This window comes from Anolis sagrei, chromosome 1 (genome assembly GCF_037176765.1).
Source record: "Anolis sagrei isolate rAnoSag1 chromosome 1, rAnoSag1.mat, whole genome shotgun sequence".
Classification (NCBI taxonomy): domain Eukaryota; kingdom Metazoa; phylum Chordata; class Lepidosauria; order Squamata; family Dactyloidae; genus Anolis; species Anolis sagrei.
The window spans coordinates 238,427,472-238,447,187 of NC_090021.1; the positions used below are offsets into that span (position 1 = coordinate 238,427,472).

Below are 19,716 nucleotides of genomic sequence, written 5' to 3' on the forward strand. Positions count from 1 at the left end.
GCGAGGTGCGGGCGGGTGGCTCTGCCTGCGGCCTAGTTGCAAGCAGAGCCACTCGTCCACCTCTCGCCTCTATCTTCAAGCCGCAGAAGGAGACGGGAGGCGAGCGGGAGGCTCCGGTGTCGACTAGGCCGCGGGCAGAGCCTCCCGCCCGCCTCCCGTCTCTTTCAGCTGGAAGATGGAGGCGAGGTGCGGGCGGGTGGCTCTGCCTGCGGCCGTCATTTTGGAGGGGTTGTGGCTAGCCAATGCGGCTTGGCGACCCACAGAAAATGGCCAAACAACCCCCCCGGGGGGTCGTGACCCCCAGGTTGAGAACTGCTGAGCTAGAGCCTCTTTGGACTCTCAGAACCCCCCCCCCCCTTAGTGTGGCCATTGGCCTTGCTGGCTAGGAGGTTCTGGAAAATAATATTTTCCTGAAATGCCAGAACCAAGCTGGTGGTTAAACCTCTCTTTCGATTAGCTGTTTGGTTGCCCTTCCTAGGTGGAAGCAATGAAGGAATTTCCTTTTTAGACTTCAGACCCAAGTTGTACAATCAGAGTTTAGTCTTCTGGAAATTCCTTACACTAATTATGGTGATCCTGTGTGCAAGGCACCTGTCTCTTAAGACCTGTTAACATAACTGATGAGGGCAAAACATGATAAATTTCCTAGAGAAGATGCAGACTTTCTGACTTCTGAAATGGCTATTTGTGGAGTGCCATGTTGAGAGAGCAAAGAATATGGGGGAAAGTCATTTGTAACTATAGTTCCCAAAATTTCCCAAGTAGGGAGTTAGGTGAGGAATTCTTAGATTTGCGGTTGGTGGACAGTAATTTCACACAGCCCTAGCCAGCATGCCCAGTAGAAAGGAATTTAGCAACATTTAGAGGTCTGCATGATTTCTACCTTTGTCCTACAAAATGTTGACAGAACAAAAATAAGCCTCGTTTACTTTAATATCACTTCCAGGTCGTGCACATAGTAATGCAGCCTGATATGGGAGGTTACTGTTCAGAGAAGAGCTCCTTGGGAATCTATTTGTACATCCTTTCTTGTCCTTGACAGAAATGCATTGTGGATGTCTCCAGGCGATAAATCTGCCTCTATTCCTTTTTTCTTTTTAAAAAATTAATTGGATTTTTTTAAAAGTGTAAGGAAAAAGAATGAGAAAAGAGAAAGAGAAAAAGGAGGGGGAAAATACATTTGATATGAATGTGGGCTAGGCATTTATATTAATATAAACTGACCATATTTCCAAGAATATGTTTTCTTGAAGTTGACATTTATAAAGTACTCTTAAAAGCAAATTAATATTCTCATTGCAAGCAGCCTCAGGCAAACATTTAGATAAGTAAATAATAAATTATTGAGATTGTGTATGTTTATTAAACAAAAAGATATCTTTAAATGCTTTAGACTAGATCCAGATTAACTCTCATTTTGAGTAAACCTCCTAAAATCAATATTCCTTCAGTTAGCTATGATTAAACTAAGGACCTCATCAGAGGGGCAGGGGGAAAGTGAAGGAAACTGTTTTCTGGGATGGCCTCTCATCTCGTATCCATTCCCAACTGTTTCCCCGCTTCCTCCCCGTGTTCTCCAAAAGGCACTCTGGGCTCTTTTTCCCTATGTTGCTGAAACAGAGCTCCATGGAGTCTCACTAGAAGTTGTTTTGAGTAATATGATGGAGTTTGTGGGACTCTGTTTTGTGGAGAAGACACAGAGAAGATTGCATATGATGGGGTCATATGTCTCATTGATTTCAGTGGTTCTGCTCTGAGCATCATGACTAAGAGCTCTTTCAAGAGGAAGCAAGAGTTCTTGCAAGAGAAATGATTAGGTTTCATCAGATTTTGCCTTATTTGTGTTGACTTTTCATCAACTCCTTCCATTTGGGAGGCACACTTTGTAGTGATTTCTTGGATTCATAGTAGAGCTCTTCCAAAGGTTGTTTGAAAGCAGGATATGCTGTTTTCCTGAGGTAATCTTATGGCGGAAAAGACAAATGTCTTCCTCTGAATGTTTTTTAAATTGTTTTAGACTTGTAGTGCAATTATGGCATTTCATTGCTACACCATAGCTCGGGGTGGTGGGGGATGTGCAAACAGTGAGAGAAACCTTTTGTCACAGAATTTAAAAAAAAAGAATGAAATGTTGTAGCTAGTGCTGGGATAGCAGAAATGCCATTTCAGTATTATTATTCTTAGAAATCCTTGGAAGCTACTGCAACCTCTGGCAATCTATTGACATGTTTTCCTCATCTGGAGAAATCTTAAAACCAAATCAATCCCTTTATATTTTGAGCTGTTCCATATTTTTCCTAAGGCAAAAAATGAAATGAAAATCTAAATGTAAAAAAATATTAATGTTAGTGACCAGAAATCTTTTGGGTAATTGTGAATGCATAACCTACAGTAACACATTCACAACTGCTATGTGTTCAGGGATTAGGTAGGGATCATAAAAATCCTTCAGACTCTACTTGCTGGTAAACAGTCACTGGAACTGATAAGGTAGCTTCCTGGTGTTCCCACCCTCCCTTGTGTAAGATATATCTGGTGTTGTGGGAATTTGAATCAAGGGTCATTTTTTTGTTTGTTGCGCCAGCATCTGCTCATGGAAGGGGATAGGAATATCAAGCAGCTGATTCTCCATTTATAGGGAAATGGATTATCACTGATCTCTCTCATTGCTTAGCAGTAATAACATTGTTATGGTGCTACGTAATGTACAGTGGTCATATAAGATTCCAATTAACATCATTTTTCTGTACAACCAATCACTAAAAAAACCCTGCAAAACTAAAATCTACCCCCCAAAAAGTCCTTGAAGGATTGCCTAAAGAAAGTGAAGAAAATATTTGCAAGGGGAAAAGTAATGCAAGTGTTACCCCTTTGTTATTGTTGTGTGCCTTCAGGTTAGTTGTAAGTTATAGTGACAATATGCTGGGATTTTCCCAAAAATATTTGTTTTGGAAAGGGATTGACATTGCCTTACTCTGAAGCTGAGAACATGTGGCAGGATCACACGGGATTGTTTATGCCTGAGCAGGAATTCAAATCCTGGTTTCCATATCCAATAATCAAAGCACTATACCATGCTGGATCCTTGTTAAGAAATTACATATTTTTTCTTCATACAGAGTGTGGAGAATGCTGTCTGTGTACTGCGCAACCTTTCCTATCGCCTCTATGACGAGATGCCCCCTTCCTCACTCCAACGGCTAGAAGGGCATAAGAGGAGTGACGGGGCTTCCATGACAAGTGAGCTGGTTGGCTGCTTCAGCCCACAAAGCAGGAGGACCCGAGAGGTGAGTGCAGGAAGATTAATGATGTTTTCAGGAGAAGATGGAAGACATGTCATGACACTGCCTGTTTGGGAGTGCTGTAAATTAGGGCAAGAAAGGCTATGAATAGAATGAGGACAGGAGCTTGACCAAGAAGATGGCAAGGCATAATGGCCTGACTCTAACTATTAAATTCCAATTGAATTAATAAGATTTACTTATATGTTGACTCAACATTCAGCAGTTAACTCAGTTGTATCTATTCTAATTGGGACTCATCAACTAGATTCAGATCCCAGCATTTGTTTTCAGTGTCATGGTTCAGGTACCTGATAGATCTAAAGTACAAGTTCATTTGTGTATTCCTAAAAATGTATAAAATATGTATTATCCAGCAGGATGTGTAACTTTCAGTGAGTACCCAACAATGACAATTAGTGGAAAGGATTTCCCGATCAGGCCAGGCCGACTTGACCCTTTTCATAAGGCTGAAATACCAGAAAAGAAATTGTTTCTAAAGATATGAGACTAAGTTCACCAATGATAACTCCTCACCAGTATTTTTACCCTGGATGATGGAAAATTAGCAGATGAGACACACAAAGAAAATGAATAAGATTCCAGCGAAAAACTTGAATTATCACTAGATCAGACAGAAGTAGATGTAAAATGTAGGAAGCACAGTTCACTCTGAAGGAAGCCAGAATTGAGCTGGACCCTGTGGGAGGAATGAAGGAGATATATTTTAGATTGGTAGAGAAAATACCCTGGAGTCTTATAGGGCAAGCCATTAAGTAGTCTCTCACTTTTCTTTCCAGCTCTACATGAATTCAGATATTGTGACCTTTACAGAAGTCTCCAAGGATCCTAAGGGAATGGAGTGGCTTTGGAACCCACAGATTGTTGGAGTCTACAACCGGCTTCTTCAGAGATGTGAGCTAAACAAACACACTACAGAGGCCGCCTCAGGGGCTCTTCAGAACATCACTGCAGGAGATAGAAGGGTACGGCTACATACATCACCGCACGAAACAATTCCCCACCATGGATCTTATTAACTGCCCTGACACAAACTAATGTCTGTATCAAGGAGAGTGAGGAAAAGCTCAAGATATGTATTTCCAGTCCACAATTGTATTTTATTTTAAAGCTCGCCAACTTTGAAGATATCACAACAAACTAAAAGTAGGCCTGGAGCAGGGACTTGCCCCTCAACACTGTGAATCTTCTTCTCCATCCACAGAGTATTACAGGGATATTAAGTCAGAGTCTTCAAACGATGAAAGATCTCAGTCCCAAGAGCTACAATGAAGTGAAAGGCTAGGAGAACTTCTCCCAACCTGAACTTGCGCTCTCTCTCGGCAGTAGCATATACTGTAATGCTGACACTGTCTGAATGTTCCTAAAGCCCCAAGGAGAGAAACATGTTTCTTGAGAAGAACATTCTTTGTACAGCTCTCACTGACTGGCCTTTCCAGGATCAGGAGAGTGGCCACGGGGAGTTTGCCCTTCCCTGTAGCAAAAGAGTTGGTGGATGTGTTGGAAATGGGAAACCTAGGGAAAGTTTACTGTAGGGACAAAAGACACGACAGAGCCTTGCTGAAGCCATAGAAGAATGATTTTAATAACCAATAGGGCACTTATTAAGTGAAGTAGAGAAGCAGGTTAAGCCACCTCTTGCAGTGTTTCAATGCTGACTGCAGGCATAGTCACAAGGAAGTTTTATGGCTTGGAAGTGCAGCAGATGAGAGAAGGGTCAGCCAAATGCCTGCACTAATTCCACACCTCGCCATTACTTACTTCCACATTCAAAGCAGGGAGGAAAGCTTTCCTCCCTCTTCCTTTTTCAGCCAATGAATTATTCTCTCCTTGCTATGCTGTGGCACTAGATCATTGTGGAAAGCACAGAGCAGAACCTTATATAGATTGGATTTTCCCAAATTACAAGCAGGTAGCCTTGAGACTGTGAGGGCATAAGAATTGCCCTGCAAGTCCCAAATTTTCTTGCAACGGTGATCGGAGCTGCATCCAAACAGAGGTGCAGAAAGTAAGTTATGTCAACTGCATGCACTTCCCAAAGCTTATCTTACAACTTCCACAATGCCTTTAGATCCCAAAATTTAACATGGAGGAATGGTCATTTGTTCCCTGCTAATTGCCCAAATCACAGCAAACAAATTCAGCCATATGGATGTCATTGCTCCAGCTACCCACCAGTCATGATAAAACAGCCCTTCCCCAGTTGTCAGAATCCAAAAAGGTCTGCAACTTCCCCTGGTTAGCTGCAATATGACTGTGCAGTTTGCAGGAAAGGAATAGGATAAAGCTTTTTCCCTGTCCCTGATATAGTTGTCCACTCAAGCTCAAAAACAGGGACAGACATACAATAGCACCCTATGGCTCATGTTCTCCAGCAACTTGTATTCAAAGGCATTCTACCTTTGATGCTCCAGAATGAATGTAGCTACCTTGACTACTAATCACAGCTAGTTTTTGTATCAATAAATTTGTTTCAGCTGCTTTCAAAACTTAGGGTGGTGGCCACCATAGCACTTGTGACAATGGATTCCATATCTTGGCTATGTAGAAGGGCGTTTGCTTTTGTCTATTGCAAACCTGCCACTGTTCAGCTTGCTCCCACTATCCAGACATGAGATTCCAATATTATATAGAAAGTTCTCTCTCTCTTCTTGAGCCTGAACCGGCTGCTGGGTCATCCTCCTTTGTTGACTCGAATTCTTCTTCCTCCTCCCTCGTAGTGGGCAGGTGTCCTGAGCAGAGTGGCTTTGGAGCAAGAGAGAATCCTCAATCCAGTGCTGGACAGAGTCCGCACGGCCGACCATAACCAGCTTCGCTCTCTAACGGGTCTAATTCGCAACCTGTCCCGGAATGCACGCAACAAAGATGAGATGTGTGAGTGCACATTCAAGCAAAGTGAAGGCCAACATCCAGGGCCTGGGCAAAATCTGGGTTGGGCTGCCCCTTTGGACACAATAACCTTCTTACTCCCTGTACCTGCGCTGAGATCTGTACTTTTCTTTAACTGCATTCCTGAACTGTTTTCTTTTTGGATTGGCAGCAACCAAAGTGGTGAGCCATTTGATTGAGAAGCTCCCAGGTAGCTCTGGAGACAAGTGGCCTCCAACAGATGTGGTTGTCAACATCATTGCAGTGCTGAACAATTTGGTTGTGGAAAGTCCCATTGCTGCCCGTGACATTGTCTACTTTGACGGCCTGCGGAAGCTCTTCTACATCAAAAAGAAAAGGGACAGGTGGGAATTATGGCTAAGAACTTCCTTCTCCTTCTTCCAGAATTACATTTTGAGAGACATGTTTTATCCTAATTGCCTTCTGTCCCTGCTTCAGCATGCACCTCCCCTTCTTACATTTGCAGTCTCAGCAGCAGAAATTGAAGGCCATTGAAACTATCTCAACATTAGATATATTCCTACCAAGTAAATAAAGAATAAGAGAATAAGGACATTGCCTCTTCAAAAAAAGATTCTGCCTTACCCACTCCCGAATTTTCTTTCAGTTCTTACATTTCTAGTATTGCAGTAATTTAAAACATAGTTGACATTACCAAAGGAATGCAAATACAGAAAATATAACAGTTATAGGTGTGAATTGTTTTAATTCACTCACTGCAATGTTGGACCTCTGGAGACAGAAAGAAATGTTTATTTGATGAGCAGAATTCATATTTAGGGAGGCAAATGCCCTCATTTTGCCCCTATAGTATGTCCCCATATTATGGATCCATTTCTTGATGAAGTACCTTTTTTCCAGAGTTGCAGCCCAAATATAATAAAATCATATAATTGGAAAAGATTACAAGAGCCACCCAATTCAATCAAAGCAGTCCTCACAGATAGCTACCCTTCCTCTATTTAAAATACTTCAGAGGAAATTTATCACACTTCACGTCAATACTGTCATAATTCATAGTTACTATGAAATTAATATTTCTGAATAGAGCTTCTTAGGTTGCAACCTCAACAATGTGCCCTTGTGCATGTCTGCTTAGAAGTAATCCCTGTAGAGTTCATTCCCATGAGAATATGTATCAGATTGGGGCATCAGTCTAGGATGTTAACTGATGGCAACCTGGTGTGAAATGCACCAGTATTTCATGAAGGAGATGCAAGCATGACCCTGCCTCACAACATGTTACATCTCTCTTCTCTCTCCAGCTCAGAGAGTGAGAAGTCCTCCAGAGCTGCTACCAGCCTCCTGAGCAATATGTGGCAGTACAGTAAGCTTCATCGGGACTACAAGTCGGTATGGCTTTTTTCTCTCCTTTCCTTCCACTTTTCAGTGCATTTTAGATAATGATTTCCTACTCAGTGCTGATGAGCAGACTTTACAGAGGATCCTTGGCATCTGCTGGTGTTTGGTTTCTCTCCCCCCCCTCCCCCGGTTCGTGGATACCAAAATCCAAGGATGCTCAGGTTCCATTACATATAGTACTGTAGTAAAATGGTGTACCTTATATAAAATAGTGAACAACTCAAAAGGACAGAGAGCTCGAGTTTTTCTGAAATTATGGGAGGTTACATTAGGCTATACCTACAAACTAGCATAATGTTCAGTGTGTGGCAAAATCTAGTTTTTCTGTTTTGAAAAAAAAAAAAGAATATTTTTGAGCCAGGGTTGGCTGAATCTGTGGACCCAGAACCTGAGGATAAGGAGTGTGTTTCACTTTCAAGCCCTGCAATGATACCTGCATTTTCCTATCTTTTCTGAAAGTTCATATCAATAGAATGGAAATGATTCTATCTTAGGCATCTTATAGGATAGATATTCTATTCCTTGAAAGAGCTGGGGGTGGTGACGGCCGACAGGGAGCTCTGGCGTGGGCTGGTCCACGAGGTCACGAAGAGTCGGAGACGACTGAATGAATGAACAACAACAACAACGGTGGAAAATCCCGCATACCTTTGCTACCTACCTTTCACCCTGCATAGGCTGCACTCATCCATTTTAATGTACCTTGGGATTTGGAAATATGTTTCAGTCATCCTGAGAGTCACTAGAGATGTGATCCAGAATTGGGGGGTGGGTGTGTGCACAGATCACACAAAAGGCCCTCCCATACAGTCACATTCCTCTACCACCCCTTTCTAAGATGATCAACTGCCATGGGAAATCAAGGTTTTATATAGTGGGCTTTTTTGGACTAATAAATATCAGCTAGTATGACTTTCCATGTAAGCATAAGAAAACATGCACCTACTCAAAGCCCTATTTCTACAGGCACACATTGCTCCCTTTGTACTGAGGTTTCCCAGTTTTAGTAAATAGTGCTTCTATGCTTAGCTTCACAACACTAAACAGGCATTAGCACACTCAGATGTGCTCTGTGTTACCCCTCCACAATGAGTCACAATTTTTTACTATTTCCATGGTAGAAAGTAATTGTATTCACTCAAACAGCTTGGTGGTTAGTTTGCAGTTTTATTCCAAGGGTCATGGTGAGCGCCTACAAATACATGTCAACAGGCTTGATAAGCAACACTTATTTTTAGGATGTTTGCTTATTTTTCTCAGTCTTCTGTTTAAGAACATCATTAGAGGATGATGTGTAGCCCTTGTTTCAGAACACAGATGTCGGAGTGCTTGAGTTTCCTCTGCTGGAGATGCAATAAGGCAGGGAACATCATTAATGGGGAAATGCAGAGTGAAGGGAAGGGGAGATTCTATCCTGATATGGATTATGGTCTATAGAGATATCACAGACTAACAGCTAATGGCTTCCATGTTAGTGGCAGACAATATCTTCTCTGGGTTTTAGTCTGAAGTGAAAAGAAGCATCCCACAGTCCTGGGCCCTATCTGACTATTAGGTTCTGGACTTTAGAAACATTCATTTAGTGGACTGATTCCAGAGTACATTCACTGCTTTAGTTACACAGAAGCCACCAGCTGCCTTTGCACAGGAATGAATGACGTCTATACCAGTACCTCTTTTCAGATGCTGTGCTATTTTTGGCCTTAGGTATATGCTCAATTCATGATTTACCCTTATGTGACAAAGCTTTTATGTATTTTTACAGAAGGGCTATCGAAAAGAGGACTTCATAGGCCTATAAAGAAAAGAGCACGAAGAAAATGGACTGTTCAGACCTAATTCTTCCACACACAAAAATGTCTATAAAGCTCCAGCATGAACTGTGGCCTCTCCTTCATGAAACTTCTTCTGCACAGTGCCTTCTTTTGTATAGATCTCAGCCCAGTCTGCCTGATGTGCATTTTTGCATTCTTTTTTCTTTCTTTTTCAAGCCTCTTAAAAAGTTCATTTGCCTTTCCTGACCACTTTATCTCACAAAGGCATTTCTTCACTCTAAAGATGCAAGTCCAAGCAAATTCTCAGGGCTTATTGAGTCTGCACAAAAAATTCATGTACTGAATGTTCAAAGACCTCCAAGTTTCTTTGGAAACTGTGGGTGCTGATGTCAGAGCATGACTTCCAGGCTTGCTCAGGATGCTGAAGGAAGGCCTCCAAGGTGCTTGAGTCATCCCTGGCTCCTTCTGTCTGGCTTAGTTTGTGCCTCTTGCTCTCTTCTCCCAATACCGTTGCTGCCAGTTCCTTGTGTTATTCCTACATCCTGTGGAATCTTTAAAAAATAATGGTTTGCTTTCAGTTTTAAAGAATTTGGGGGGTCTTATTATGAGGAACAAAAAGAATGAATAGATTTTCATGATAAACAAGTTTATGTCTGGATTAGTAGGAAAAATCCACTTGTTGCTAGTGACTCAATCAAAGTTGATGGGACTTGAAGGGCGCTGGCAAGGTTCAAAGTTGCACTTACCAAGAAGTAGGGAAACATGTTTTGTAGTATAAATCCATACACAGCTTAAGGATTTGGGATTACTTTTTCTGGACTACAACTTCCAACAATCACCAGACATGCTGGATTGTGAAGGTCTGGGAGTAATGATCCACAAATGCAACTTTTCCATCCTTAAATGGAGATAAGTGGTGAAAGTTTTCATTAATTTTGTCAATTAGGTCAGAAACAATAAGGGTTGTGAAGACAGAATTATCTGATGAGACACATATCCATTAGCTCTAATCCTCATTAGTTGATACAGAGTCTGTGAAGCAAGGTAGAGAATTTCAGGCCTTGTGGCAAAATCTGGCCTTCCCAAAATCCCAATCCAGCCATTCCCCATAATAACTGCATTTCGTGATTCTTTAGTTTTTGTACGAGACTTTTCCCATTCTAAATGGCTCAGATATTTAAGTTTGAATATATTGATATTTTTGATGCTACATTAGACCACTTATGTTATGCGTGAACACTTGTGACCAGATGTGGCCACTATCCACTACTGAGAATTTTTCTGAAGATTTTTTTCATGCTAAGAAATCCTCTCCCTTAGTAGAAAATATGTTAAGAGTAAAATTATGGAAAATGAGCACTGGCTGCCTTACAACCTGCTGTCTAGAATGGCATTCTCAAGTTGGTCTTTGGTGGTGGTCTGTATATCATCTCTTCAAGTTGGCCATCTTGAGGTGGTCTGTATATCATTTTACTCCCTCCGTGCAGCTGAGATAGTCTTGGCGGATGTGAAGTGCCAGGGATTGCACCACACTGAAATGTATTTAAATACAAGGTAAAGCTTTGGACCACAGTGTTCATCTAGAAATTGAATGTTGCCAGGTTAACAGCACTGGCAATATCTTCAATAGCCTTGATGCTCACGCTGTTAAATAAGGGAAACTCCTTTGTTATGAGAGTGCCATCCATAGATATGAAATCTCTTGTTATATAGGGGAAAGCACCTATTGTGAGCCTCAGGCCGAACTCTTAACAGCACAGCACCATGTTTGTATTTAGCATTTTCCTCTAACATAGTGGGAAAGAGCTATTTCCCAGAAGTACAAATAGTAAGATACATGAAGGCTGACTCATTGAGTTAGAGTTGCGGGATGAGTATTAGAACAGGCACCTTTTCTTACTTGTACGAGACCTGAAAATCACAAAGATGGCTTTGTGTGTACTAAAGCTGTTCCATAGCTAATACCCCATTACTGCTTCTTGCTGTGTTAAGCAAAAAAAAGCAAAATCAAGCAAGGAACCACGTGGCTGGGTTCTTTAAAAAAAACCATAGCACTACCACACACAGAGGGGAATAAGCATAGCATACTAGTAGACACAGAGGGAAATTTAATAAAAGTACCCTACCTAACATACACTATAATTAAATGTCCTGTTGTGAGCAAAGTTGTTTTTGTGTTCCATTATCAACTTTATTAGAGTATTCCTTCAGCAAACTGGATCAAAGGACAATATTATAATCCTACTTATGTATACCACAAGTTCCAGATTGTAGATTCTGATGGCAGTTCCACTACAAAGATGTGCATTATGACTTACAGAAAGCAATATTGGTGTGCCTTAGCCCGCCAATCTCCCAGTTCTCATCTCCCTTCACTAAAAGCCACTGACAGGATTTCTTTTACTTGAATAGTTGCAATCTTGACTCTGCTGCCTTTCACATAAGCCAGCAACAGCCTTTGGGATCCACCCATATCAAAGGAAGGATGCACACTGTGCCTTTCATGATGGGCCTCTGACTCTAATACTGGGAGTTTGGCTTTAAGATTGTTTCTGTAAATGTTAAAATTTGGATATAGTATTGATTGGTGACCACGTTTTGCTCAATCTAATGGGTAGCCCATATGGTTCCAAGGGGCAATAAAGGTGTGAGCAAACTGTCCTGTATATAATGTATATAGAATATGTCCTTCTCTAAAACTATAAGGGTTTGCATGTCATTTGGGGTGGGTTTTGGGGCTGCTTTATCAGTGTTTTGAGGGGGTGTTTTCCTTTATGAATCTTAACTCCAAGGCTCTGAAGCCTCACCTACTTTACATAGCTTTCCGAAAATCAGAATTAGGTGGTGGATGCACAGAACACAAGAAAGGAAGCGGGTTTTTGTTGGTGTTCAGCACTTGGCATCTTGCATTTGAAAATATCTCCTGGAAATATCTCGCACCAGTTCCTGGATACAGGAGTTGAAACCTTGTTCTCAATATCTGGCCTTCCAGATGTTTTGCATTTGAGTTCCCAAAACTCCCAGCATGTTTGGGCAGAGCTCAGGCATTCTGAGAGTTGAAGTAAAAAAAAAAAAAAGCTTGGAGGATTAAAGCTTAAAAGACACAGCTCTCTAACTTAAAAAAAAACTATTCCTATGGCCCAATTTGTGGATAAAATAGCACTACAATAAAAAAACACACTATGAACAAAGCAACTAAGTACTGTTTGCTTATATGAATGCAATTCTCTAAGGAATGAAATGGACTATCTTGGAGAATGGACTTTGAAATGGACTTTGTTGGGGAAAACCTAGACCATAAAGCTTTACAACATTGCCATTGGCTTTATTTTATGAGAGGAGATCAAGCATGGAAGAATAGTGGCATACGCACAGGTAAGCCTGCATTACACCTGTGTATGCCATTTTGGGAATCAGTTGGAGGTGGGGATTCCCTTTCTCTGTCCACAACAACCAAACCCCCCCCCCCCCCCCCGGACCTATTATAGAGTCATTGCACAGAGATCCAGAGGGGGAATGACACTGTCTTGCAGCTGTTGCATTGTAGCTCCTGGAATCTCCCATCATTGCCTATGCTGACTAGGGCAACTAGAACCTACAGTTCAACAAGAAATCCCACCTCTACAGGATAATCAGATGCAATGGGATATGGGGTTAGTAGATAAAAGAAAGTGATTGAATGCTTCAGCTTTTCTAATACTTGCATTAACAATGTGCATCTGCCAAAATTCTGTCTCCTATGCAGTAATAAGTTTTTTAAACCCTGTCATTTTTTGCATTGGTTTGCTTGCACTCATGTAGATGGACTTTGTTCTGAATGTTAACTCTGCATGAGTAACATACAGGGGACAATAACAGAACAAACTCTTGCCTAGTTTGGGCATGCTCAACTTTGTACTTCAGTGCATGTTGTTGTATGTTCAGCAGGCCCCTTCGTATTATTAAATAAATATAAATGCTTTGACCATTGATGGCTGTTTTTCTTCCTGGGATGCTCCAGATATGTGCATGGCCTATCCATAGTAGACAATAAGTTGGTTTCAAATATCCCTTGCTCCAGAGAATGGTGAAAATTATGGTCCCATGATGTGGCCTAAGAATTTTTAATAGAATTCTCACAACTTTGTGATACATCTTGAACATGGTTACTGCCAGGGAGAAAAGGGCAGGAAGCTGAGATAATCTTTCTCACAACTCCGCAATTCCTAGGATTCTTCAAGGAAAACATGAAACTGAATGAATATAAACCTTTTAGGTATATAGTGAAGACAGGCTCAACATCCAGCATGGTGCAGTGGTTTGGTTGGTGGGAGTCTGGAGTCCAGAGTTTGAATCACCACCTGGGCATGCAAACCCCCTATGACCTTGGGCAAGTCACACTGGATTTATATTGCAAAAACCACTTTGAACATATCTTGTCAAGAAAACCCTATGATGGGGTTCCCTAAAGTCTTGTAACTTCTGGGGATTTAGGATTACAGTTGAGAATGTCCAAGCGTGCCCCCAAACCCTCCCTTTGCAACACAGCAGCACCCTGACCAAAGTAGTATTTCTTGGGCACTGGAGAGTGGGGTGCAGAGAGACAACCTCTGCAGCACTCTCCTGGTCACAGGACACCCTGGCAAAACATTGTGGCAGGATCCTGAGTGATTTCTGCTGTCAGAATGCAAAGGTATGCTTTTGGAATGTGATGTAGCTGTAATAAGAACTCCAACATTACACTGACAAAGCTTTTTTGGCCTTCCAGATGTTGTATTACATCTCCCCTTATACATGTCAGCTGGGGGTTCAAGGCCATAGGTTCTCCACCTCTGAGGCATGGTCTAAGCCAGTGGTTCCCCAGATGTTTTGGCCTTCAACTCCCAGAAAGCCTAACAGCTGATAAACTGCCTGGGATTTCTGGGAGTTGTAGGCCAAAACACCTGGGGACCCACAGGTTGAGAACCACTGGTCTGAGCCACCTCCTCTAAATGTTGAGTTAAGAGCCCCTTTTAAATACCATTTTGCATATGGTTTTGAATTTCACCTATTTTATATGAATTCTTTACAAATAATGGTATTTGTATGCGTATCATTAGGATTTGAAAAGCTCCTACTTGTCAGCTAGTTTTGAAACCATTTATTCAGCCATCTTTCTCAAAAATTCAGGTAAATATGAATACTTAACATATTCTTTCCCCTAAAGACCAATGCAAAGAACTCACCTTTTCAACCATCTCCCTGTTCAATTTTAGCAATAGCAGTCTTATTCCTCCCCTGTTATTTAATTATCCATCTGTCCACTTGGCTGGTTTCCTGCTTCTTAGGTATTCAAAGACATTTCTATTTTTGTTTATTTTAATGGTTATAGCAATAGCCTTATTTTCTTTTTTGACTTGCCTTATTTTTCTTTCCTCTGCTGTCAGTTTACAACAATGAAAGAATCTACAAATCAATGCCAATTCTTAGTGTTTGTTCAAATACACTGTAACTCATATATGAAGCTCCTTAAAATGGAGTGGCAATTTCATTTGTTGTATACAGATTATCATCCACAGTGTAAGCAAAAATATAGGAAAACTGCCAAGACCCTTTTTCAAAAGGTCCTGAGGGGGAAAAATACACTTAAAAAATTAAAACAGTGACCAAAACTCATTTGGAGACTTGCATCTTTGTTAAGTGGACTTACAACAGCAGGAAACAGAACTGACCGGTTCTACAACATTAATTTTTCCAAAAAGGGCTGTTGTTACATGGCTATGTAGGAGAGCCAATGAAGTGATCAAAGTTCAACTGGGTCAATCTACATTAGAACACTTGCTGGTGTCCAGTTACATAGCCTTGTAATTTTCTAACATGTTCCCTTAGCACCTCTGCCATTGTGGCTGAATGTGTACAAAATTATGAAACATAGACTGTGATAAAGAATACCTACCATTATTCAAAAGTGGAATAAAGAACTATCCTCAACCCACTGGTATTAAAAGGAACAAAGCTTCCTCCCGAAATTTCATATTTCCACTATCAAAATCTGTTTCTGTCTGGGACTTTCCCAGGGACCAAAGATGTTTGGATATACTGGCAATCCCCATGTTATGAACAAGCAAGGTTCTATAAGTTTGTTCTTAAGTTGAATTGGTTTGTAAGCCAGGACAGGTACATGTTTTAAGTGTAACTCCAGATATATATTAGCTTTGGATAGCATAGGGAAGGGTTAACATCCCTGTGGTGTTTGTTTTTCTGTCTGTGCTCCTGTTCAGAAAATTTCACCTCACTCTGTCCCTGTGATAATGGGATTTTGAAAATTTTGGCTTGTTGTGGAAACAAGGGTTGGTGAGAAAGCTTCAGTGGAGACACCTTTTCTCCATGATAACTCTTTCAGGAGTGACTTTCCCTTCCTAGAGGTAGATTTCTCTCATTTCCTGATGTCTCATCCCCATTTGCAACTAGGAGTCCTTTGTAAGTCAGATGTTTGTAACTCGAGATCTGCCTGTGTGTGTATGTATGTGTGTGTGTGTGTGTGTGTGTGTGTGTATGGATGGCATGGGGAAATATTTAACCAACATAAACTTAACAGTATTTCAGTGGAAGATTACAGGAGCTATCTAATCTACCCCCCTCTGCCATGCAGGAAAAGCACAATCAAAGCACCCCCAACAGATGGTCATCCAGCTTTTGTAATAATAATAGTAATAGGAGCAACTCCAAGGCCCATCTAGTACATCTCTTGTCTGCCATGAAGGAAGAGCACAGTCAAAGCACCATCATCCAGCTTTTGTAATAGTAATAGTAATAGGAGCAGCCCCGGAGCCATCCAGTTCAACTCCCTTCTGACATACAGGAAAACCACAATCAAAGTGCACCCTGAGCAGTGGGAGGGAAATTGGATTTTTGGAGGGAGAAGGGGGAGGGAACCACAGAGCACACTTTTAGAACCACTGGATTGAATAATCCTCGTGTTCTTAGTAAAAAAAAAAAACAACGCAATCTTGGTATTTGATCTCTTGATATGCACAGAGATAGTAAAACACTTATACATCCTTCCCTAGTTATTCAGCAACATTTACATAAGCAGCCCTCTAAAACTCCAACTCCTAGAATTCCGCATTTGTTTCTAAGAGCTGATGGGACTTGCATTCTACAAATATCTGCAGAGTGATCTGATTCCCATCCCCAAGCTACTTGGTCCTGTTTTAGGACACATCTCAGTAATCACTTGCAGAACTTCATGTTTTTCTAAGTGATGGCTTTAGTTAAGAGCATCACCTCACCTGACCTGCTATGCTTATGTCACACAGTTAGAAGTAAAAGACAGAGAAATAGGATACAACTAGATTAAAATTCCATTTTTTTATTTGAATTCTGAGTTTTCAATATGAAAGCAGCTGTCCTGGGAGCTGCTTAGGGCCAAACAATACCAATTATTAAATACAGCCAAAGAAAGACCCCCTGAAATGCTAATTTTGCAATTTTAGCCTTTCTTGTGGTGGAGTCACAAAGAAATGTACTAAAAGAGTTTGCCACCACTTTCTATCCTGTTAGCCTGGCAAGGAACCCTTTGGGTATTTCAATAGCTAGGCCATAAAGGAACATCCAGCCATGTATCATTACCCTAGACTTTCAACATCCTTGCATCACAAAGCCTCTCTGCACCATAAACTATGTCCTTCTTGTGGTTTGATCAGATGAACTCCAGCAATTGACAGACAGGTCCTGGATAATTTGACAGTGTCCAATGTTCCCACAACCACTTGGGCAAATTGTCTTTACCTTGCTTTTTGGACACTCTCACAACTTCAGTAACTGCTTGAGGCTCTAAATTCTCTAAGTTCTGATGCTGTCTGAGGCAACCTTTTGTAAATCTTATGCGGCACCCCCCCCTCCCCTCTGCCCTATCTCAAGCAAATCTCCTCCCTTTTCATCCCTGCTTTCCTTTTCCTTATCCCTTTGGAATTGATGCACACCCACCAAAATAATACAGCCTTTTCCTTTCTTGACCATTTAAACACATGCCCTCAGAAGTATCTATTACTATTTTGTAACTAGGCCAAATAAAGCTTAATTGAGATAAACACATTTTTCCCTCTATCCACCCATGCCTCCCTCCCCATCTTCTTTTGTTTTGCTGTGTCTCCACTAAGCCCTTTGGGGTTGTATCCTGTCATCCCTTTTCCTTTAAAGTGCCACGTACATATAGAATTTTGAATACAAAACAAAACATTCTATTATAAACACACTCTTTTCATCTTAGATACCAATCCAGTGGTAAAAGTGCAAGCTAAAGCTGAACTTTCAAATGTACTTACATGGAAACAAGTCTGTGTAGACATGCTAGTCCTTATTTCAAAGGAAATGTGACAGTCAGGTAACATGAAACTCTTCTTGCCTTTCCCGGTAGGAGCTGGCTTTCAGAACTCCTTTTAATTTGGAAACTGAACTGCCATTCCAGGCAAGTTCTATTTAAAATGTTACCGCCATTACACTGGTGCTACTTAATATCATTTTCCCAGGAATAATGTCCTTTTATGGTTCTGTTCACCTGAATACTCACCACCTGTTTCTTAAATGATGGAGCCTACCCAGAAATGCTAACAATAGCTAAGAAGCCCACCAAACTTATTAGTTTGCTAGAAACCAGCATGGGAGTCTAACTCAAGAACATCACTGGAGACCATAAGGCACTAGTATCTACAAAGTAGCCAGATGCTCTTGAATCATTGGCAGAAACACCCTGAAGCAATCACAGTGTTGAAGTAGTACAGAATCAGGATGAGATGGCTGAAGGATAGAAGGCCACTTAGATAATAAAGGAAAATTGAAACCACCTCCAAAAAAGACAGGTAGATAGCTAAGTTCTCCTTTGAGGATGAACTACGCCCTCAATTAACAGATACTGCCCCTAAGCATCTTCTTTACCAGCAAGACATTCTTCCTCAGCTTCAAAAGTAATTTACCTTTCTATTACATAATCCCATTAAACTTAGTCCTGCTTTATGAGGCAGGGGAAGTCTTTGCCCCCTTCTGCATGAGAGCTTTTCAAGTACTGGCGTTATTGTACCCACCCTTGGTCTTCTTTTTGTCAAACTAAATACTCCCACACGTCTTCCCATCATTCCACAAAGAACCTATTTTCCATCTTTGTTGGTCTCCTTGAGCCTATTCTGAGAAGTCAGCCTTCTACTCAAAGTGCAGCATCCAAATTGGAGATGAGATTTGATTAATGTATAATAAAGTGGAAGAGCACCTTCTGATGACTTTTTAAAAAATAGTTCCAAGTTATATACCCTATCATCAATTTAGTTGTTTTTGGAGAAACACCACACTACTAATCCATGATGAGCTAATGAGCGATTGTAATCTGAAGACTTTTCCAATGTGCTACTTCCAACCCACGTATCCACTGTCTACACACATAAATACAGAACTTTATAACTAATTACTATTTTGTTTCTGCCGTTTTTCATTGTATTGAAGTTATTTTTAATTTTATTCCTGACTGAGATGTTCATTATAATCCCTTTGGTATGGTAACATCTGAAATATTGATGGGATTCCCTCCATCCCTTTACCTAAGTAACTCATGAAAAGAATAAAAGAAGTCTTGAATATGGAGAGAATCATGTCCATGCTATAGCCTTGTAATACCCCATACTGTTGTTTTGGATTAATGAAACAAGTGGGGAAGATTGTCTTTGTCAAGGAACATCATTCTAAGAAAAGGTTTGAGCTTCACAGGAATAACCCATCATCTCTTATATATCATCTTCTGTTACGAGGCAGTAGAAGTCTGTCCTTGCTCCATAGTTGCGAGATCCTAAATCAGATATGTCTATCTCACTCCTTTGGCTTTCTCCAAATTGTGGTTCTTCCACTGCACCAACTGGTGGACCATCAGGACCAATTATACGGGGCACTGATGAGCCTTTGAAAATAGGCCCCCGGACTCCTATAGCAGGGGAAAATGGAAACAATTAGTGGAGGTGAAAAACAGAGTAGAATTAGGGAAGGATCAACACATCGGTTTGTTAGCTAAGAGCCCCCGCTGGTGGAATGGGTTAAACCCTTGTGCCAGCAGAACTGAAGACTGACAGGTCGGAGATACGAATCTGGGAAGAGTGTGGATGAACTCCCTCTGTCAGCTCCAGCTCCCCATGCAGGGCACGAGAGAACCCTCCCACAAGGATAATAAAACATCAAAACATCCGGGCATCCCCTGGGCAACGTCCTCGCAGACAGTCAATTTTCTCACACCAGAAGCAACTTGTAGTTTCTCGTCACACCTGATACAAAAAAAGGTCTGCTAGCTTAAATATGACCTTAAAATGACTGATATGACTATTCCTCCTGTGAAGTATTGATGGGGTGGGCATATTTAAAGTTCAAACACTGTTACAAGCAATTCTTACAAA

At 41.1% G+C, this 19,716-nt stretch overlaps 2 protein-coding genes across 2 annotated transcripts in view; one reads left to right on the top strand and one right to left on the bottom strand.

The window, feature by feature from the left end:
• The window catches only part of PKP3 (plakophilin 3), an 81,208-nt gene extending 67,911 nt beyond the window's left edge, over nucleotides 1-13,297 (top strand). The window contains exons 9-14 of the mRNA XM_067462570.1: nucleotides 3,120-3,287; nucleotides 4,082-4,267; nucleotides 6,023-6,176; nucleotides 6,343-6,535; nucleotides 7,457-7,544; nucleotides 9,319-13,297. Coding sequence (XP_067318671.1) covers nucleotides 3,120-3,287; nucleotides 4,082-4,267; nucleotides 6,023-6,176; nucleotides 6,343-6,535; nucleotides 7,457-7,544; nucleotides 9,319-9,354 — 825 coding nt within the window. The 3' untranslated portion in view covers nucleotides 9,355-13,297. The remainder of the gene's footprint in view (nucleotides 1-3,119; nucleotides 3,288-4,081; nucleotides 4,268-6,022; nucleotides 6,177-6,342; nucleotides 6,536-7,456; nucleotides 7,545-9,318) is intronic.
• Nucleotides 13,298-18,643: 5,346 nt separating this feature from the next.
• Nucleotides 18,644-19,716, bottom strand: part of SIGIRR (single Ig and TIR domain containing) — a 38,651-nt gene continuing 37,578 nt past the window's right edge. The window contains exon 10 of the mRNA XM_060770094.2: nucleotides 18,644-19,253. Coding sequence (XP_060626077.2) covers nucleotides 19,060-19,253 — 194 coding nt within the window. The 3' untranslated portion in view covers nucleotides 18,644-19,059. The remainder of the gene's footprint in view (nucleotides 19,254-19,716) is intronic.